This window comes from Equus asinus, chromosome 10, assembly GCF_041296235.1.
Source record: "Equus asinus isolate D_3611 breed Donkey chromosome 10, EquAss-T2T_v2, whole genome shotgun sequence".
Lineage (NCBI taxonomy): Eukaryota > Metazoa > Chordata > Mammalia > Perissodactyla > Equidae > Equus > Equus asinus.
The window spans coordinates 53,056,689-53,078,377 of NC_091799.1; the positions used below are offsets into that span (position 1 = coordinate 53,056,689).

A 21,689-nucleotide genomic window follows, 5' to 3' on the forward strand; every position below is an offset into this window, starting at 1 on the left:
ACACACAACTAAAAATGTAGAACTATGTACCAGGGGGCTTTGGGGAGAAAAAGCAAAAATTAAAAAAAAAAAAAAAAGACTATGGGAAACAAGTAAAATGCACACCCCTGGGCAAGATGACCTTGCTGAAGGGACCCGCCTAAGAAGCAAAATGGAAAGAAGTTTAAGAGCATATGCATACCCGCTTTGATCTGCCAACGTGCTGTGAGGCCTCTAGCCCACATCAGAAGTATGTGCTACATTGTGCACTGCAAACTTATCCCATAAAATGAAGTTTAAACGCGAAGCAATAGGGGTTGGTTAATTATAGCACATCCCCATAACAATACTAGAACACAACGGACGCGAACACACAAAATCAAGGGAGGCTATCTAATAAGGGGGGAAATGTTTCAGGAATATTTTTTTTTAAAGCATATATACAAAGTAATAATATGCACAATATGGAAAAAAATATGTATGTATGCTCCCCAGAGGGAACTGCTGTGTCCAGTTTCTTGTGTGTATCTTCAGAGAGAAACTGGGTATTCACAAGCACATTTATATATCTCGATATGTTTTGGAAATTGTTCCCTCTCTGTATAGATCTATCTCATTCTTTTTAACATCTGCATAGTATAGGTGATTTTTTAGCTTTAACAATTTTTTTCAAACTTCACAACTTTTATTGTCTTATTATATTTTTTATTTAAAAAGCAGTGGGTGACTGAGGAAATCTAGGCCCATCAGACCAATAGTCTCAATAAAGCCAAAACTTGGTCTGTTACCTCATCTCCCACAATCGTTGACTGTGGTCAACTTGCTGAAGCCATGGCAAGAAGAAGGATGTGGGAACAGAGAAAGTCCTGTCCTGTCGTGGAACAAGGAGCATTCCTTGGGCCTGATCACGTGTCACCAAGCAAACATCTGGTCACAAAGGAGTTGCCCTGGGGAGACAGACAGCAATATTCCAGTCTCTGGGAGAGGATACTCCTCAGTAGTTCAGACTCTGGTGTCTGAACAATGGGGCCATCCCTAGACCTGGCCCTGCGAACAGGCCCTGACGCTAGGGCGGCGACCCTATCCCATGGCAGAGCCTCTTGAGTGACACAAAAGGCTGCACCGCTGTTCGCACCAACCCCTCTCAGGAGGACGTGACGGAAAGCAAGACAGCTCACTTGATGGTGGCTGCTCTGCAGGGCCGATGGTCCTGGCCTTGGAGCCACACTCCTGGGTCCCAGGTCTGCTCCACTAGGCCAAGCTTGCCTTTTCTGTTTCTATTTTCCTCTGTAAAATGGGGCTAATATTCTCTCTCTTAGATTCTGGTGCTAAACGAGGCATATATAATACAAAATGTGCAAATAAAATATCCTGTGAAAAATGCAAGTCAAAACATTCCCATATGCCCCTCAAATAATTCCCCCGTACTTTCCTTAGCATTCTTTCACGTCTCTGTGATGTGGGGCCTGTGCGCCACTTCGTTACACATCTGTTCCTTACGCTCAAGTGCTCTGAGGGGAGGAGGCTTACCGATCTGTTTCCTGTACTTGGCACAGACTAAGTGCTCGCTAAGCCACTGAACAAAAGGATTATGAATTAAAAGGATGCAGGCAATGTGTGTAGCAGAAACTCACACCCTTCCACTGCGACCGAAGGAGAGTCTCTGTGGGGAATGGTTTCTGACTAATGTGGGGGAACGGGCTCTGGAGGCAGACTGAAGTAGCTGCGTGACCCCGGACATGTGACTTCCCCCCTTTGGGCCTCGTTTTCGTCTGTGAAGTCCGGCTAATAAGACAACACAGAGAGATGCTAAGGACTGCCTGTGGAAGCCCACCACCGTGCCGCACGTGGAGGTGCTCAGTGTTAGCCGTGGGTCCTCAAGACGCCTCAGAAGCAGAGCTGCCACACGTTCTTGGAGGTTTCCTGTTAATTCTGTTCAATAAAGGCATGTCATTAGCTGTTAAGCTGTGGTTCTAGTTTTGTTCTATAGTCTCATAAATTCACATATCACATGTCCTAAATTTTGGCTCAGGGAAAAAAAAAAAAAAAGGTTGCAATACAGCTGGATATGAGAACCAAGCTGGTTTGCTCTTTCTACCTCTTGTATGTTTTGTTGCGGGGCACACTAAAGACAGGGTCACTCAGAAAGAGGCCCTCACTGACAAACTGGGAGCAATCTCGATTCCCTGGAGACCATGGTTTATTTTTGGTAAATACCATCAATGAATATACACACAGTATCATTCCCACAGAACAGTCTATAGCATTTGAGTCTGGAAAAGAGGTGACAAGTGAAAAAAAGAATTCGCAACTTTCAGATCCTTTAAGAATTTAACATTCTATGCCCTTAAGGCTGTCAGACCTTAATGTGTCTGGGTCTGGTTGCGTCCCAGCGATGTGGGGGCCTGCTGCATGATGTGTGCCAGATAGGCAGCAAAGCTCAGAAATTCCAAGTGCTGCTTCACTTTAACAGATTTGGCTTCTCTCCTTTGTTCACGGGGGTTTGATTTTCCCTAGAATGACTGACTTAAAATAAGGTGCTTCAAAATTCCACACCGAGACTCAAAATAGTGAACAAACACTATTCAGAAATGCCCTCTGAGCCTCGGGTTCCCCTTCTGTAAAATGAAGGAGTGGGGCTGGAGTCGCAGTCGCAGGCCAGACCCTACCATGGCCGGGTATGCGAAATTCGCTACCACGAAGCCCAGCAGTGAGGAGGGTGGGGGAGCAGAGCTACAGATGTGAACAGGGGCGGGCGGGGTGGCGGGGCAGGGCAGGAAGTGGCTGGAAAACTGGCCTCCAAGAGGTCCATGTGAGCTCTGAACCTTCAAGTCTCAAAAGTATATCTTTGTCTTCTGGTCTGATGATTTGGTCTACTATGATTGTCTCATTCATTCCAGTGTATGTACTTGCTGTAAATTTATGTACAGAATTAAATATCCTATTTATTAATTTATAAACCATAATAAAACCAGTCATTTCCCCTTACCAGCAGATCTTGCATTGGAAAAGGAAAACTAATATACAAATTTCAGCATCATCAGAAATTTCATTAAACCTGAATAGAGGCATAATTCATTTTAGAGTTCAATTATCTGTTCAAGGAATCAGTTACTATCATCATAAAGACAACCACTGTAATATCTTTGCTGTGCAAAATTTTCCCCATTCGTTGTTACTCACCAGTGAGAAAAATTCAGCTGCAGGCCACTGCCTCTCGTGAAGGCACTCGGAAAGTTCTTTTCCCAAATGCCACCCTTCAGGATTGCCTCTTCTGGTTTTACACAGCAACTGTCTTAAAACCTGGGGCCAAAGTAATTACAAAGCAAGCAGATGACAGGCAGGGACTCCTGAGGCTGATGGTGCGTAAAGTCACAGGCCAGCAGGAGACCCTGCGAGCTCTCCAGGAGCAGCTCATTCAGAAGCTGACAAAATGTAACCTCTTAAATACAAAATTCCAATTGTGAAACCGGGGGTCAAGCAGAAGCTACAGTGCTTCCTCTGAATGCGGAAAGGTTTCGCCCCCAGGGATGTGAAGGGTGACCTGCCGTCCCATCTGCCGGTCACTCTAAGTGCCTGTCCAAGAAGCTGGGGATGTTGCTGAAGGCAGGCAGCCACCGCAGAACAGCCCACCAGCGGAGCCAGTGGTCCCCTCCACGAGGGCACAGTCTTTTCATGATGCAGGAAAGACGAAGACCCCGCCTGGGACCCGGGTGCAGAGGGGTCACCTGCTAGGGTCACATCGTCTTCCTGATGACGTGATTCTGCCAAAACCCAGACTTACTCTTGACCAAAGCATCCGACTTGGCACAGCAAGCATCGCTCGGTGCCCACCCTTCTCCTTCACAGGACAGGATTCAGAGCCTGATGTAAACACCGTGAGAACGCGGCAGAGAACGAGAGTGCTGCAGCCTCGTCTGTTACACAGCCTGCTGAGGTGGCCTTCTGGAGTCATCCCACCTTCAGCCGTGGGCTCATGAGCGAGGTGCTTCAGAACTCTTCATGGCCTCTTGCTAAATGCTGAGATGTGTCAGCCAGGCAGCACCAGGAGGAAGTTTTCCTCTTTTTAAACATTTAGAAACAAGACTTTTCAATCCATAAGCCAGTCCTCATGTGTCCCCTACTGGAGACCAAGGCATAAACACACACACACTAGTACAAAATATTCCCTAGAAAAATGCAAGATCCTCATAAAATCCACTTCTCCCCACCAGACCTCCTAAGTCAGCACAGAAGTGGTGAAGACTCACCAGAAAAGACAAACGAGTGTGACAGGGCTAGAGCTCAAAGCACTCACCATGACCTCCCAGTGCCCCTCCTCACTGCCCGAGGAGAGAGGCCCTGCTCTGGCGAGGGGAGAACAGGGCAGAGGAGAGAGCACCTGCCCTCGCCCTGGGCCTACGCCCCCTCTGACACGCAGGTCACAGAACTAGGCTTCAAGGAGTCAATGCTAATTGCAGTAGCTTTGCCCTTTTGAATGGCTGCCGGTAATGCGAGCGGCCACGGGGCTGAGCCGGAGGCTGGGTCCATCTCTGCTGCTGGAGGGCTTCTGAGGAACTCCCGCTCTGCTCACGCCTGTCTGAGCACTGGAGTTATGGCGGCTAGTTTCTCACTCTCGTGCATCACCCTGCGGTCCTTTCCTTGGCCCCCAGGAAACCACCTCTAGCCTGTGTCGAGGTCTGGATCCACAGCAATCCCGCTTTTCCAGAGAGGGTCCTGAATGTGAGCTAGAAAGCAGACAAGAACTCTGAAAAACATGACTGGGGAGTGAGTCCACACAGAAAGGTAAGACTCGGCCAAGATCTCCAGAGACACAGCCTTCAAATATCAGGCTCCGGGAGAGGGGGCATGAGACATGGGCTCGAGGGGGCGGTGAGCGTTGCCACAGGGACGGCATCCTGCTGTCCCCCAGGGTCTTCAGATGGTTATGCCCCTTGGCTGAGCTGTTGTACATTCACTGGTTGTCAGAAGTTTCTGGAACTGCTGTGGGTGGGGAAAGGAGTTGCAGCACGGTCCGGCCTGCCCTCTAGACTCTACACGTCATAACGGTTCAAACTGTATGAGTTGGGGTAGCTCTGCCGACTGTACTGGAAGTGATCTGTTAGGATGTTGTTTCGGCCGTACTGATAGTCCTCGTGCTGGGGGAAGAGGATGCCATTGTGGGGTTTCTCCAGGGGGCTCCGATGATGCTCCTTACTGCTCAGGTCCCCCGTCGTGATGGGGAGGAGGTGCTTCCGGGCCTGCTGATTGGCGTCGTACTTGGTCTGCAAGGTCAAGAGAGAAATGAGACACCCGGCTGCTCCTTCCCCAGGACACACCCACTGGACAGGGGAGCTTGCGACTCACAGCCAAGCAGCTCTTCAAGGCTGACGTAGGTGTGGACCCCAGCAGAGTCAGGCAGGGACAAAGAACAGTGAACAGACCCTGTTAGCCATCACGGGTCTTTACACCAGACTAAACAGAGTCCTCGCAACGAGGGAGTGAAATCCCGAAATCCCTCACAAAGCCTTAGGAGACCCGAGAGCCAGGGCCTGGGGTCACCTGTGCAGGTAAAGGAAGGCCGGCCAGGTAGGGTGTGCCAAGACCACACACCAATCAGTGGCGAAGCTGGTGGCTGGAACCCTGGCCCCTTAGCAACTGGCGAAACCCCTTTCCCCCTCCATCAACCGCTGGTGCCTCCCTGGGCATCGACTGGCCAACCTCCCTTATCCCAGGCTCACCTTATTGTAGAGAAAGACCCCCAGGATGGCTGTCATCATGCCCAGGACGTTGGTGCTAGTGACTGGGTTTCGCAGCATGATCAGGGACACTGTGATGACCATGATTCTCTTGGTGGCGTTGGCGACTGAGTAGCTCAGAGGGCTAATGAGGTTGAGGATGCTGAAGGCGATGACGTTCTGGGCAAAGTTACAGAAGCCACTGACAGCCAGGAGCAAGAGTGTCCAGGGCCACTGGGACACATAAGTCTGCAGAGACGGGGAGCAAGAAGAGCACTGTGGTCACATGGCTGCGCTGGCAGAGGTGGGGGAGGGGCACAGAATGGCATATTGGGGTCACACCATCGGTGGGGAGCAGACCCAGGTGGGTCGTTGTGTGATACCCGGTGCTTTATACCACAACCTCTGACCCTCATGACACTCTGCATGGCACAACCGCAATAATAATCACCCCCATTCCTGCTGAGGAAGCAGAAGGCGCAGAGGATGATGTGACCCAAAGCCTTCCCGCATCTCTGGACAGGGAGCAGCCAGGGCTCTGGGGTCAGCAGAGCAAAGTCTGCTTACTGGACCTCATCTGAATCTGTTCAGGCTGCTTTAACCAAATACCACAGACTGGGGGGCTTACAAACAACAGACATTTATTTGTCTCAGTTCTGGAGGCTGGAAGCCCAAGATCAAGGCGCCAGCAGATTCCACGTCTGGTGAGAGCTCTCTTCCTGGCTCAGGGACAGCATCTTCTCACTGTGTCCTCACGTGGTGGGAGTGGCGAGGGAGCTCTCTGGGGTCCTTTTTATAACAGCACTAATCCCATTCCTGATAGCTCCACCCTCATGACCTAAGCAACTCCCAAAGGCCCCACCTTCTATACCATCACATTGGGGGTTAGGTTTCAACATATGAATTTGGGCGGGGGACACACACAAAAACTCAGACTGTAGCAGACATGATGCACTCCATAGGATGGGGAGGTCCCGAGAGGGCAGCCCTTTTGTGTATGAAGAACTCCCCAGGCTAGGAGCCAAAGACCCTGGGTCTTCCCTGTCGCTGGGAGCCCCTAAGGAAGTTGCTTGACCTCTCTGGTCGTGGTTTCTTCACCCATGCAATGGGGCAGAATGATCCCTGTCAGCCCGCACAACGCTGCTGCTATGAGGATCACATTCAGTCATGGCTCCGAAGATGCTTTAAAACAATCCCAAGCCAAACAAGCACAAGCAGAAGGCAATGCTACTGTCAGAACTTCAGTTACCATCTGACCCTCACCAGAATGAGGCCACTCTGATTCAGGGGGCCTAGAGGTCAAGAAACCACAACGAGCAGACATCTGGACCACAGATGTCTGCTCCCAGGACAGGCAGATGGGGGAGAACCATGCAGTGCTGAATACTTATGGACTTCTATCTATTCAGGACTGGACACCAGAAGGCACGTGGCCCGGTTCCCAGGCCTGCCTGCCCTCTGCAATCCCACCTCAGTACCAGCCCTCTAGGCCAGGGAACCAAGAGGCTGCTACAGGCAGGGCTGCCAGGCCAATGGAAGGACCTCTGGAGATGACACATCTGCTGTGGACAGCCCCAGGCTGTCTGTCTGTCCAGTGTCTGTGACCCAGACAAGGGTGCGGGGACAGCACCATGTCCTTGTGCTCCAAGGGCAGAGATGTCTCAGGACCCAGCGTGGCTTGGTCGAGGCAGCAAAGGCACAGCTGCTCAGTGGCACCTGCTCTGGGCAGGCCAATTCCCGGGTCGCACGAGGCTTGGCCACAGGAGGCACAGCTGGCTCCCCTGAGATGGCAGTGTTTAGTGACCCTGCCAGGACAGGAGCTGGAGCAATCTTAGGATGGCTGCCTGATTCTACATATACCACCCTGAGAGGGAAGGACCATGGGGTCCTCCTAAACATGAGGAAGATGTGCTGAGATAACCTGCTCAAAGTCACCCAGACCTTTGCTCCTCATTGGGGTAAGTGCCCCTTATGACGCACATGAGCCCCCCAGCATGCCCTCACGGGCAGCTGGCCTCTTCTCCCAGGACTCCTTCCCTGAGGTGACCGACATGGACTTCTGCGCTGTTTTTACAAGGCAGTCAGCTTGCATAGATATCTATCTTCCAGGAGAGGAACGCAGCCAATCTGGCTTTTTAGAAAAACTGACATACAATAAAGTCGAGTGTTCCTTGCGGTGCACAGTCCATGTGTTTCAACACGCATTGATTCATGTAGCCAACACCACGGTCAAGATTCAGAACAGCTCTATCACCCAAAACATTCCTCCAAGGGTCTACTTTGTATGAGCCCTGTCTGCCAACCCAAGCAACTGCCACTGTGCTCACCATTGCGATAGGTTCGCCTTTTAGAGACTGTCGTATCAGTGGAATGATACAGCATGGAACCTTCTCAGACTGGCTTCTTTCACTAGTATAATGCCTTTAACATCCATCCAAGTTGTAAGGGACAATAGCTGGTATTTTGTGTGTGTGTGAGGAAGACTGGCCCTGAGCTAACATCTGTTGCCAATCTTCCTCTTTTTGCTTGAGGAAGATTGTTGCTGAGCTCACATCTGTGCCAGTCTTCCTCTATTTTGTCGTGAGACGCCACCACAGCATGGCCTGATGAGTGGTGTGTAGGTCTGTGCCTGGGATCTGAACCCGCGAACCCTGGGCCACCGAAGTGGAGCACATGAACTTAACACTATGCCACCCAGCTGGCCCCCTAGGTTGAGTGTTTTTAAGAAACAAGACTCACAGTTTTTCTTGTTACCTCCCCCTTAATGGCCTAAAAGAATTCAGAAAAAAAAACCTGTCTTGGTAAGCGAGCTGTCACCTTACTACCACATGAAGCAGGTGGTGGACAGAGGCACCTGGAAAAGCCTGGTTGTTGGGCTCCTCTCTGTGTTCTTCTGTTTCTGTGGCCAGACACCTGTTTGCCAAACGTTTGCTCCTTTTCACCTTCCTGTGAATTGCCTTCCTTCCGACTTGCCGCCCTCAAGATCTTCTCTCGTGTGTAGCTGAGGATGGTATTGAAAGTGGAGGCTTCTGCCATTGTGGGGAGTTACTCCCTTTTCCTGGCTTTCTCCCGTGTATATATGTATTAAACTTTTGTTTGTTTTTCTCCTCTTAATCTGTTTCTACCTTATAGCTGTCAGAATGGCTATAATTAACAAGACAAAAAATAACAAATGTTGGAGAGGATGTGGAGAAAAGGGAGCCCTGATTTACTGTCGGTGGGAATGCAAACTGGTGCAGCCACTATGGAAAACAGTATGGAAATTTCTCAAAAAACTAAAAATAGAAATACCTTATGATCCTGATCTCCCACTACTGGGTATCTGCCCAAACAACTTGAAATCAACAATTCAAAGAGACTTATGCACCCCTGTTTTATTCACAATAGCCCAGACGTGGAAGCAACCCAAGTGGCCATCAACTGATGATTGGATAAAGATGTGGTACACACACACACACACACACACACACACACACACACACACACACAGTGGAATACTACCCAGTCATAAAAAAGACAAAATGGTACCATTTGCGACAACATGGATGGACGCTGAGGGTATTATCTTAAGCAAAATAAGCCAGACAGAGAAAGACAAACACCATATGATTTCACTCATATCTGGAAGAGAAACAAACAGGTGGATAAAGAGAACAGATTAGTAGTTACTAGAGGGGAAGGGGGTTGGGGGCTGGGCAAAGGGGGTAAAGGGGCACATAAGTATGGTGACGTATAAAAATTAGGCTATTGGGGCTGGCCTAGTGCTGCAGTGGTTAAGTTCGCACATTCTGCTTCTCGGTGGCCCAGGGTTCACCGATTCAAATACCAGGTGCAGACATGGCACTGCTTGGCAAAAGCCGTGCTGTGGTAGGCGTCCCACATATAAAGTAGAGGAAGATGGGCACAGATGTTAACTCAGGGCCAGTCTTCCTCAGCAAAAAGAGGAGGACTGCTAGTAGTTAGCTCAGGGCTAATCTTCCTCCAAAAAAAAAAAACTAGAGTATTGGTGGTGAGCATGATGCAGTTTATAGAGAAATTGATAGTAATGTACACCTGAAATTACACAATGCTATAAACCATTATGACCTCAATAAAATAAACGAAAAAAAAATCACTCTGTCTTAAGGTCAACTTAATTTTTAAACCAGCCAGAAGAACCTAGAGAGTAGAGGAAAATTTCTTCCTCCCCTACAATACTTACACAAACCTGGGTGGTCTAGCTTACTACACACCTAGGCTATATGGTACTGATCTTATGGGTCCACCCTTGTCCCTGTGCTCCATCGCTGACCGCAGTGTTATGTGGCGCGTGACTCTACATGCTTGTGTGTTGGGTATACATGTAGACGCTACTGAGTTGTAACAGAACGTTACCAGAGAACTGACGCCAAACCTACTGACAATATTACGCAGCCAATAATATTCAAAAGAAACGCTGAGGGGAGACCAAGAGCATGAAAATGGCAGCTTCTCGGGAGGGTGGGGGGAGAGTGCAGGCGACAGCTATTGAAATGACACTTCTCTGAATAAACCTTGTCCTGTCATTTGGCTTTGGAAATAGAAAGGTTTGACATATTCAGTGGGGAAAAAAAATTTTTTGCCTAAAAATTGAAAACCAACAGAAGGAACCCAATTGCACAACAAGTTGGTGACACAGGCACGTTGTAAAAACAGTGATTTCAAGTGCCCTTAGAACACCGTATTCCAATTATACATCTTTAATAGAACGTCGCCTAAGCACAGACAGAACCGTGAGGAAATCTTAACCACCTCTCAGTGCGCGCCCTGTAGCGGTTACGTGTGTGCAGTGAATCATGTATACGGATTAACTAGGAGAGATGAGCGAAGAAAACATGTCGTGAGGCACCAAGTGTACCAGAAAAGATAGAAATAAAAAATCTAAGCAGTACTAATTCCTGTAACCTTAAATTGAAATTGGAACAAAACAGTATGAATTCTCCAGTCTGCCCCCAGATACATCTTTCCTAGTTTTTCACGGCAAAGGCTTGAAAGCAGTGACAGCCCCACAGCAGTGAGCACACATGGTGCTCAGATTGTGCCTCTGAACACCACTCTCCACTGAAAGCAGCCTGGGCTCCCGGAGGAGGGGCTGATGGCTGGTGTGGGACGGAGGTGCACGGCTGAGAGAGGACACCCTGCTGGAGCAGAAGCTACGGAGGGCCGGTGTGTGCTGTCGGGAGGGCAGGAAGCAGCTGGAAGCCTCTATCAGCCGAGGTAGGGTGATCTGACTGTGAAAAGAAGGATGCGAGCAACTGACAAACACCAGAATTCATGATGATGCTTAGAAAATAAAAGAACACGCCTTCACCCAAAACCCTGAAAAGACCTCCACTCGCTGGTTAACGTTTGAAGGAAGATTTCACTCTTTACTTTTAAAATTGGTAATGAAAAGGAAAAGAGGCATTAAACTGCTTTTCATTCACTGTACTTCAAGGTAACAAACTAGCCCTGGCTGACAATGGAAAGTTCTTCACAGAAAAATGACAGCTGATCAGTGTGGAAGGGAAGTTAGGACACAAGGGCCACAGTTTCCTCAGCTGGAAAACAGGGCTAGGCTCCACTGCATGCACAGGTGTGCCCAGGACTAGAGACCAGTGTGAAGAATCCAGTCAGACCCAGGAAGCCTAATAAACGTTTACTCCTCTCTAACTCAGGCCTAGAGCAGCCAGGCCTGCTTCCTTCTTAGTGCTGTCACCTGCGCTGGTTTCTAGCACAGTCTCTGGCAGCTGACCCTGCAGGTGGTGGGCAGATGCTCTTTCTTGTGCTCAGCTCTAGATACGTCTGGAGTAAATGGAAATGTGGACAGAGATGACACCAAGGAAGGGATAAAGCAGTGCAAGCACAGTTTGAAAAAGTCAAAGTGAGGCCTGAGCCAGGTTTCAGGACAGGAAAGTCCCCCATGCTGGCCTTTTTTCCTTCTTTGATGCCACTGGTGCAAATGCAGCAGCTCTCGGCAGCTGGGATCTAGCACGCTAGAAGAGGACATGCAGAGGAAGCCGACTACCTCGAGTGCACACAACATGAGTCGTGACAAAGAGCTGAGTGTTCAAAGGGCTGGCTGTCAGAGGCCCCAACTGCCCCCAGGTCAACAAATGTGGAACTCCCCGACAAAGTACCAGTTTTGGAAGCAGCCAGGAAAAGGGTGTGTTCTCGGCGATGGCCAACTCACCAGGTCGCTGCTGACCAGGAAAGCCGAGAGGTCCACCAGGACCCACGTGGGGATCATAAAGAAGACGGCGTGGCAGCCCAAGATGTTCAGGAGCCGGAGATGGTGGATCCGAGAGTCTCTCAATACCTGAAGAGAGAAAACCTCTGTAAAGGCTGATCGAGAGTGTAAGTGGCAAGAAGGGCTACAGGGAGCCAGGCCGCAAACTCTGACTGCACATGAACTCTGACACCCGACCTTGCAGACCTGCAGCGCACCTATGCTGAGACAGGCAGCCCGCGCCTGAAACAAGCACATTTTCAGGCATGAAAAAAACAGCAACACTCAGTGCTGGGGAAGCTGCGGTGAGAGAGGCCTCAGCCGTCCCGCCGGTCTCTGTCTAAACTGGCGTGTAGCCATTCCGAATACAACCAGGGGAGGCCCATCACGAGCCGTAACCATCCCACACCCCCTGACCCGAGAACCGTGAGCCTGTTGTGATGAAGTCACCCAAGAGAAGGGGGAAGGTGAGCACGGCTGTCCACACCCGCCTTACTTATCATGCATAGTGGGAAGAGCCTGCATGTGCAGCAGGGGAGCTGAGAGCAGGGACTGGTGCCTGGAAAGCGTGCTCACTACCGTGCTCACTACCGGAGTTATGGGCAATAACGTTTAACGACGGGGAGAAGGCAATGTTACAATAGTAAATAAACAGAGCAAAAATTTAAAACGTATCTACAATATTACAACTCCGAAAACTGCAGAAAACCCCTGAGCACTGATGGGAGTTCCCCTTTGGGGACAGTACTGTGACTTTACTCAACAGCATGGAAACCCCTGGGCGGGCACAGGTGTCTTGATTCTTCATCGCCAGCACCCACTACAGTGCCTGGCACACAGAGGGTGCTCAGGAAGTTTTCAGATTTTTTTCCTTTGGGCTTTTGATTTTTTCACATTGACCATATGCTAATTTTATAGCAGGAAACAAACTATTTAAAAAATAAAACAACAAACAGAAAACCAGCAGAAGGGCTACAGATTTTTTTCACTCCAACACCATAGAAATCCCTACCTGGCTACTCTTCCAGGTGCCCCCGTGCCCCCCTGAAACACGGCATGCATCCAGCATGGTGCCCAGATACCTTTTTGGAGAAAATATTCTGCAGCGAGAAGCACAGGGTGGCAGCGAGGGCGCTGATGAGCCCCCACATGTCGAACGACAGCTCAGTGACTGTGGCCAGCAGGACGCCGCTGATGATGGGGATGAGTGACAAGTACACCTGTGGGAGGAGGGCAGGGAGCTGACGGGCTGGAGTGAGCTGGGCTGCCCAGCACAGACGGCCGGCGGAGAGCCCCAGCTGCTCTCTCCTCCCTCACCAGAGGGACGCCACCTACCCCTTTACCCCTTTGGACAACGGTCTTAGCTGTGACAGCACGGAGGAATGGCACGTGGTTATCAGAGCCCCTGGGGGCAGGGTGTGTCCTTGTGGCCACCCATCCCCTACACGATCACCCCCATTAAGAGCCCCTGCTAGGGCCACACACCGGGGCTGGTCCTAACGGATCTACCCAGCTACTGCCACCAACACCCCAGAGTCGGAGTGCCTGCTCCTCCGAGAGGCCAGCTGGGTCCCTCTTATCTGGGGCTCTTCCAACATGCATTTACCCCTGGCCGGGACACACCCCCCACACCTTCACCAGGAGAACTTCCCCCTCAGGTCTCAGTTCACACACCAGGAGAACTTTCCCGACCCACCTGCCCCCAGACCCTGTCAGGTCCTCTGCTGCGTGTTCCCACTCTCCATCCCTTACCCCTTGCGCTGCCTTTAAGGCAGATCCTTGTTCACTCTGTCTTGGTGCCCAGCACAGAGCAGGCACCCAGGAACTGCTGGCTCAATGAGCAAGTAGTGAGTGCCGCGACAGGAGGCCTTCCAGAAGGTCCAAGCTCTCCAGAGCCTGGTGCCTGAAATGGTCCTGGGCTCTGGTGCCTAAATGCCTCCCAGCTTCCAGAGAGCTGGAATCCATTGCCCACATCTAGCTCTTCTGATTCCTGGCTCATCCCTCTCCTACAAAGGACACTCTTAAAGTACTGCGAGGTTTTAGGACAAGGTGGTGAGGCCCTCGGTGTCCCCCCCACCAACCAGGGCAGAGCTGAATTCCAGCTCCCCCACTACTGGCTGTGGCCCTCGGCCACGAAACTCTCCCCTTTGAAGTCCCACTTGTTCCCCGACGAGAGGAATGCCGATTACCTGCCTTATTTGCCTCACTGGGTGGGTTCATACTCATTCATCATTATCATTAGTCTCCCTGCCTAGGCCATGGTCGTCTTTCCTCACTGGGTGAAGTTTCCGGCTCCTGGCCCCAGCTGGGTACAATGTCCCATACAACGGGGAAACCTGATAAACATGATGCGATATCAAGTGATGCAGCGGCACACCTCTTGGGCAACTCGGACCCGGAGAGACAACGCATACCTGCCATCACCCTGGGGGCCAGGACAAAGGCTGAAATCAAAAATCAGCCAGAGGTGGCCCAATTTCTCTAAGCTGATCCAGGGCACTGCTGCTCTGAGTTACATAAAACACAGAATGCCAGAAACTGACCACGTAGAAAAGAGATGTGCTGTCCAGCATGAAATGGCTTCCAGCTGGGACAACAGGACTCCCACTTCCACTTAAGGACGTGGGGCAAGGCTGTCTCTGGCTAAAGCCACAGCTTCGCTTGCCCCAAGCCAGGAAATATTCTGGCTTGGCATCTTGAACAGACCCTGGATTGTTCCAAAAGCATCTTCCTTATGCAGCTCTGGGTTCTGCGTGCTGCTCTCACTTCCAAGCCCAGACAATCACAACTGGCTGGGGAGAATTTCCATTTTCTAATCTGAATCCTAATTCTGGCTGTCTGAATTTCTAAGACTTCTGGATTTTGCCAAAATCAGACTCCTTTGACTAGCCTCTCATTTCTGACCCCAGAAGTCCCCAACCCGGCCACTGTCTCTCGCCAGGAAGTGCAAATCTGTCCGACTTCCGTAGCTGTACGGAGGCAGGTGCTTCATCCCTGGTCCCTGCCAGGCAGAGATGGGACCAAGTCATCACCTACCAGCAAGCCCAGGGAGAGAATCAAAAAAGGGAGGGAAGTTGGAGCTGAGAGGGAAGAAAGCGATCCCGAGATCAACAGCAGAGACAACTCAGGGACACACACCCCACACACCGCAGTCCCCAAAGTGATTGCAGAACATCAGCAGCAAAAGGGCCACCAGAGGCCTCTAGGCTGACTTCCTTATTTGACAGGAAGTCAAAGGAGCCTGGACCACGTCACCAGCAGGGCAGGAGTCGGGAAGTCCTAGGGGCCCCCACCTGCACGCAGCCCTCCTGAGTTACCTTGGTGCTCTGCTTCTCCTTCATGATGATCCGGGACAGGAGGACCACCCAGATGGGCATGGTGGCCTTGACTGGAAAGAGAGGCAAGGGGCACTCAGGGAGCTGCCCTCGTCCCGGAGCCCGCCCTGGCAGCCTGTCCCAACTCCACGGCGGAGTGGGAGGGCTGGAAGCCCCTCAAGCCTCTTCAGTGGGGCTTCCTGCCGACCCGCCAGGTGTGATCAGCCCTGCCCAGCTCTCAGCTCCCTTCTCAGTCCCTTCCCTCCCCTGCTACAAGCCTGGGCGGCCCCCAGCACCTTCTGGGCAGAAGCTGACTTCTCAGCCCGGCATTCCAGGCCGTCGGGATGCGCCCCTGCCCGGGCACTCCCACCCAAGCGCCGAAGCCGGGGGCGCCGCGCCCCGGCCACCGCCCCCCTGGCCGGCCGCGGGACCCACCGGTGTGTGCGTAGGACACCGGCACCTTCCAGATGCTGACGTGCGCTGACACGGACGCGAAGTACTTGCCGAAGGCGAGCGGCAGCACGTAGCGGGGGTAGAAGCGCGGCGGCAGCAGCGGGCCGGGCGAGGGATGCGGGCCGGGCCCGGGGCCCGAGACGGGCGGCGCGGGGGGCACGCGCCAGGCGCGCAGCAGCGGGGGGAGCCCCGCGCACAGCGCGAGGATGTGGCACAGCGACACGGTCACGGGGAACGGGAAGGCGCTCAGGATCACCTTGTTGACCACGTTGCCGCCCGCGCTCAGCGCGTACCAGAGCAGGCACAGCGCCGCCACCCGCGCGCCCTCGCGCGCCCCGCCGCCGCCGCTGCCCGCCGCCCCCTGACCGCCCGCGCCCGCGCCCGCGCCCGAGCCCACCGCCGCCGCCATCCTGCCTAAGCGGCCGCCCCTTCCCGCCCGTCCGACGGCCCGACGCCGGGCGGGGGCGGGGCCGGGCGGGGCGGGCGAGCCGGCCAACGCCGCTCCCCGTTGGCCGACGCTGCTCGCGTCACCGCCGCGCGCCGGCCGACGCGCCCCCGACCACGTAGCGAGTACAGGCCCCGCCCCTCTCGGGTGGCCTTCCGGAGGGGCGGGCCCTGTCCCGGAAGCGGAAGGACGGGCGCGGAGTCAGAGCTGAGTTGGGCTGCGGGAGCTGGAGCCCGAGGTGAATGGGCAGGGGCCCCGCGACGCCGGGGGCTGTGAGCCGGCCATCGAGCTTGCGGGTCAAACCTGGATGTCCGCGCCACACCGGCGCCCTCCGACCAGATTCCTGATGGGCGGGCGGCGGCGGACACCGAGAGTAAGAGATCAGACCTTTCGGGAAAAGGAACCAAATTGTGGAAAGCTCTCCATGGGCTAAATTCTTCCTGCAAACCGGGAGCGGACTCCCGCGGCCGGACGCCGTCGGAGGGGCCAGCCCACATTGCGCGGTCCCGAGGAGCACGTTCCGGGAACGCCGCGCCATGCGCTGTGCGGTAGGTGTTACCATCTCCGTTTCACAGACGGACTGACCGAAGGCCAGAGAAGGGAAGCGACTCGGCTTAGGTCCCTTGGCCAAGTCGGGAGCCGTGGCCGTGGCAGCCTCCTCGGGCACCTGTCTCCAGGGCTCTGCAGGAGGGGAGGTGCCGGCCCTGACTGCTGATGCCCCAGCACCGGCGGGGGAGAGAGCAAGCCCCGGGCCCCAGCGGAGGAAAAGGAGACGGTGTTTTCGGCAAGATGATCTTATACTACCTGAAGGACTTTAATTTTTTCTAAAATCATGTTCTAAAAACTTTTGGGAAGAAGGGGATGTTAAAAGTTCCATTTGACAGTGTCATTACTTGGCAGATTAGAAAGTGACAACCCATCGATCCCCAAAATGTTGGAGGGAAATCTTGGCTTAACCTTGTGTTCTCAAAGGCAGGCAACATCTTTACCCCGAGGCTTACTGGATACTCAGACACAGCACAGGTGGTCCCTGCAGGGGCTGGGGAGCAGCGACCTGTCCCAAAGCCCTGGTCTGAGACAAGGAGATGCTCACAGGATGCCAACCTGCACGCACCCTAATACCTTCCAGCTGTGCCTATGACCCTTTGTCACAGAGTAATGTCATTTCCTCGGGACATCAGCACAGCAGTAGGGCTGGCCACATGATGAGAAAACACTGGAATTAGAAAAGTAGTTACTCCGCAGCACAGTTCCTCTGACGTGATTTTTTTTTTTAAACTTGGATCAGTCTTCACAACTCTGGGGCAAGTACTTGCATCTCTCAAATGGAGACTTGTGCACAGGAGTGAAGTGATTAGCCCAGAGCCACACAGCTGGTAGATGGCAGGTGTGGCCTTCAACCCAACTGCCCGCAAAGCCGCTGCAGCCCCTTTTCTGGGGTGCAGATGTCTTGCACCAAGGCTGTGTCAGAAATCCCTGCTGGCTCTCAAACTGTGGTTCTGGGTTGATGGTTCTGGACCCCTTGGTTTGCCCCGTAGGGCTGCTTTCCCATCTGTGAAATGAAGTAGATATGTCCAAGATGACCTATTCTGGAGTGAAAAAACTAGAAAACTAAAGTCTTAGCTTATGGTTTCAAGGATGAGAAGGGAAAATTAAAAGATTATCTCTTATGGTCAGGTGAGAAAAGTTTTTTTTTTTTTTTTTTTAAATATCAGCACCAGCCAGATCCTAAGATAGCCCCAGGCCTGCATGGGGAGCTGGCAGCCCGGGGCCAGGGCCAAGGGGTGCGCTGCCAGACACAGCTTTGAACCATGCCATGTAAGAACTACAAATACCTTGGGGCAAAACAAGGTCACTGAGACCTGGGCCACGGAGTCCGCTTGTGAGGGCTTCTCTCCCGGGCAGGTGAGGTTTGGATGGAGCCAGGATAACATTCCTTGATGTGGACCCTCGGTCTCTGTCACCCAAAGCTAGCAGGTGACCCTGGAACGGGGAGAGGCAAAGTGTGGCCCTGAATGACTGAAAGGCAGGTGGAGGTCAGTTTCCAGGCAGAAGGCCAACAGGCTGGCTTGGCCACTTTGCCCTGCCCACCTCTCTGCAGTCTAGCTGAAGGGCCCCAACCTCAGACCTGGGGTCTAGGTCTGCTTGACTGGTCCAGAATTCAGAAAGGGCTGATTCGGCTGTAAAGGACCAAATGAGAAACGATTCTCAGACTGGTTTGTGCAAATGGTTTTTTTTTATTTCCACATTTATATCACAAGGTGTCCACTTACTGGACCAAATAGCAAAGTTGCTCCCTTCTGTGTCCTGAGAACACAGAAGTCTAGGTACTGTACATTCACTAAGGCTCCTTGTTTTTGCAAATCGCGTTTATGACAATAACCATAAGGCAAACGAATCTAAAGGAATGGTTATGAGTGTTTCCAGCGTACACACAGGTCTCTGCGCCCAACAGGACAGCTTACACACCAGTAGCACCCGCGGTTACTTTTGTGTCTTTTGGGAAGGGATTCTAGAAAGGTGAAATTTTCTAGACATGTGCAAGAAGGAGAAAATGAACAGGTAGAAAGAAAGGAAAATTATCTGGCTGGTGGTCAGATGGAAGAGAGGGATGAAATAAACTCCAGAAAAACTTAAATTTTTGCAGCATTTCTTTAAAAACTGGGTTTTAACTGGAACCAGATACAAATGTGTGGATGCCCGTGGAGTGTGGGTCAAACTGGTCGGCCAGGTGGCCCGCCCAAAACCAGCAGCTCGCTACAGCTGAGAAGCTTCTGGCACCATGATGGAAACGCTGGCCGAGTGGGTTACACACAGAGGCCACGGCGTCGCCCACCTGCCTCAGACACTCAGGGCCAAATTAAAAAAGAGAAAATGCAAATTGATGAGATGCGTGCTTCGGTTGCTGTGTTAAAGATAACCTCTCCCACAGGATTTCTGTGCCTGCCTGCAACTGAGGGCCCAGCTTATGGCGCTGGGAAGCGTCCACACCTCTTCTGGGGTGGGGACTAACGCTTTTTATAGCTGGTTTGCTATAGAGTTCTGAACTCACTTTGCCGGCCTTCCTTCCACGCGGTCCTTCCTTTGCAATTTTGTTAGTAAACTGGTAGCAGCATTTCACAAAAGAAGGAGAATCTTGAGGGCAGAGCAGAGAGACCTTGAGACTCCCGCCTCCTCCCGCCCGCCCCGGGCCAGAGTCCCAGACTCCCAACCCCTGGAGGTGGCTGGGCCCTGGGCCCCGCCCACCCACTGTGAGGTGGGAATGCACTTAGAGGCCGACGGGCGGTCAGTCCAAGCAGACATAAGGCAGAATGTTCAACCGCCCGTCGTCGCCATGCGGGTCGAGCGATATGCACTGCGTCCAGTCATACCAGTTACCCTGTGTGTCCTGACACCCGTTCACCCCCGGCCACTGGTGGGCCTGGATTCTGTCCAGATCGTCCTGCGTGACCTCACGGGTCAGCCCCGGGAGGTCCGAGGGCGGGCCATGAGGCACCAGCACGTGCGGCTTCCTGGCCCCACGCCGGCTGCTCTCCTCCTGCTTCAGGTACTCGGACATGAAGTGGTGAGCCCCCGGGGTCTGCGCGCCCGACGACGAGAGCAGGCTGCTCTGCCGGCTCAGGTAGGACTGGATGATCTCGTTGCGTGACAGCTCCTTCCAGTTCGTCTGTTCAAAAGGACTCTGGAGGCTGGCCTTGGCCTCGGGCTTGTCCAGCTCTGTCCTGGGCTGCTCCATGTGCACAGGGCTGTCAGCCTGCACTGGCTCTTTCTGGGTCAGAGGTTTGATCTGTCTTGTCATGGGGTCAAAGGTGAGCTTCCGCTCTTTTAACCGGACAGGCTTGACACCTACCTCGGCTACCTGCCCGTCCAAGTTAACCGTGTAGTCTCGAGGCCGGTACCTCTTCTTCTTTTTGCTGTCCGAGCCGCCGGAGGAGGCAGCGTCACTGTCCGCCTTGGAGGAGTCCGGAGAGAAGCCCGCCCGGGGCAGGAGGGGCTCAGCTGGGGGCAGCCCAGCCTTACAGCCGGGCCCTGTGAGCCGCTGGTGGCCGTCAGGCTGCTCCAGCCAGCGCACTGGGCTCTCCGCACTGGGCAGCAGCTCGAGCCGCCGCACGGGGGGCGTTGATGGCTGGGCCAGTGGAAGTGGTGACGGCACCTGTGTGGCATCGAGCACTGGGGGCCGCGGTGAGGGGCTGGGCACGGAGCCCCTGGGTGTGTACGGGCTCCGCTGCTGGGCAAAGGGGCCCTCATGCCGTGAGTTCCGGGGGCTGAAGGAACAGCGAGGCGGCCCCTTGGGGTGGGGGGGGCCCGGAGTCTCATCCACCCTGTCCAGCTGCTGCAGCACTGCAGCCTTGGTCTGCAAGCAGGGCCCGGGGGGCTTGCCCAGGCCCGGGGAGCTGGTGTGCGGCCTCACGGCGTTGATGGGGATCTTGCCACTGTGCTTGTCCATCTCCCCAGGCTCCAGGCGGCTGCCCTCGGGGCCCATGTGCCCACTGCCGTCCAGGGGCCCAGGGAAGCTCTCGGGGCTCCCGCTGAGCCCGTTGGTGGGGAGGGGGGATGAGTTGGGTACCAGGGAGTCGTGGCTCACTTTAGAGACCTTAGGAGGCGGCCCAGGGTGGCCAAGGTCACGCTGGTCCCCCCGGCGCTTGCGGCTGCCCAACCTGTCCAGCCGCGGCCCAGGCAGCCTCTGGATGTCATTGCGGTTCTTCAGGTCATGGATGGTCTTGGGTGTGCCAGCCGTCCCCGCCTCCGGCCGGCAGTTGTGTGCACCCCCGTTGGCGGAGCCGGGGCCGCCCGCCAGCCCCCGCAGCGCTGCCTCATTCTGGTGCACGGGCTCGATGAGCTTCTGCCAGCTCCGCAGCAGCTTCTTGGCCCGCTTGGCGAGCTCCTCGTTCTTCGTCTTCTTGCGGACATCGTTGATGAGCTTCCCAAGTCGTGTTTCCTACAACCAGAGAGAGACAATGACACACTTGGGACAGGGAGCACCCCGTGAAAAGGAAGCTGAGCCAGAAAAGGTGGGATGGGCCCCTGGTCTTTGAAATGACCCCACTGACCCCTAAACCACTGATTTCCTGAACACAAAACGTACAGGAATTTTGGGTCCTTTTTTTAGGGACATCTAATTTCTCAAATCTTGTCTTCAGACGTTAGGGTCCTGAGGCCACAGGCAGCATTCTCAGAAGCACCAACCTGCGGGCTCATGGTGCCCAGCGGCTGTGGACCATTAAGGTCACGGCAAGGATGCTTCGCCAGGGACACTTTCTGGGTGAGAGCACACTGTGGCAAAGGCCACAGCAGACGGCGGGTCTGAGCCAGAGGCCACTCAGCAGAGCCTCCCCCAGTGTGCGGGGTGTCCTGTGGAGGAAGCAGCCCCAGCTCTGGGTCTGAAGTCAGCCAGTCCCTGCAGTGCCCCTGGAAGACGGCACCCTCAGAGTATGTGCTGCGGGCTGGGGACACTCACCTCAAGTGCCTCTTTGGTAATGGGGTATTTCTCCAGGCTGGAGATGACTTCCTGCACCGCCACCATGTTCCGGATCTGCAAAACAAGACCACTCATC

At 53.5% G+C, this 21,689-nt stretch overlaps 2 protein-coding genes across 3 annotated transcripts in view; both read right to left on the reverse strand.

Moving 5' to 3' along the window:
- Positions 1-1,253: 1,253 nt before the first annotated feature.
- On the reverse strand, positions 1,254-16,159 carry SLC35E1 (solute carrier family 35 member E1). 2 transcript variants are annotated; one of them, XR_011506396.1, is made up of 7 exons: positions 15,672-16,157; positions 15,240-15,310; positions 13,005-13,142; positions 11,887-12,012; positions 5,700-5,945; positions 3,163-5,243; positions 1,254-1,911 (listed from the first exon to the last, which is right to left on the reverse strand). XR_011506396.1 is itself a non-coding variant. In XM_014865945.3 (6 exons), the coding sequence occupies exons 1-6, from the start codon at positions 16,096-16,098 to the stop codon at positions 5,013-5,015; spliced, it is 1,239 nt and encodes a 412-aa protein (XP_014721431.3). In that variant the 5' UTR covers positions 16,099-16,159; the 3' UTR covers positions 2,166-5,012. The 2 variants fall into 2 exon arrangements, 1 of the variants encoding a protein (XP_014721431.3); XM_014865945.3 differs by lacking the exon at positions 1,254-1,911 and having other exon boundaries at positions 2,166-5,243; positions 15,672-16,159.
- A 2,192-nt stretch (positions 16,160-18,351) lies between these two features.
- MED26 (mediator complex subunit 26) overlaps positions 18,352-21,689 on the reverse strand; it is a 49,537-nt gene continuing 46,199 nt past the window's right edge. Inside the window, exons 2-3 of the mRNA XM_044774264.2 lie at positions 21,593-21,667; positions 18,352-21,073 (exon numbers count right to left, since the gene is read on the reverse strand). Of these exons, the coding sequence (XP_044630199.1) occupies positions 19,421-21,073; positions 21,593-21,667 (1,728 nt within the window). The 3' untranslated portion in view covers positions 18,352-19,420. The remainder of the gene's footprint in view (positions 21,074-21,592; positions 21,668-21,689) is intronic.

What these genes read in the sequence shown, in the direction of transcription:
- SLC35E1 (XM_014865945.3), bottom strand. Translation starts at nt 16,098, where the DNA reads ATGGCGGCGGCGGTGGGCTCGGGCGCGGGCGCGGGCGCGGGCGGTCAG. An exon ending in AGGAGAAGCAGAGCACCAAG is followed by an intron (nt 13,143 to 15,239) that starts GTAACTCAGGAG and finishes CTCCTCCCACAG; the next exon opens with GTGTACTTGTCACTCATCCC. An exon ending in GGGTCTTTCTCTACAATAAG is followed by an intron (nt 5,244 to 5,699) that starts GTGAGCCTGGGA and finishes TTGACCTTGCAG; the next exon opens with ACCAAGTACGACGCCAATCA.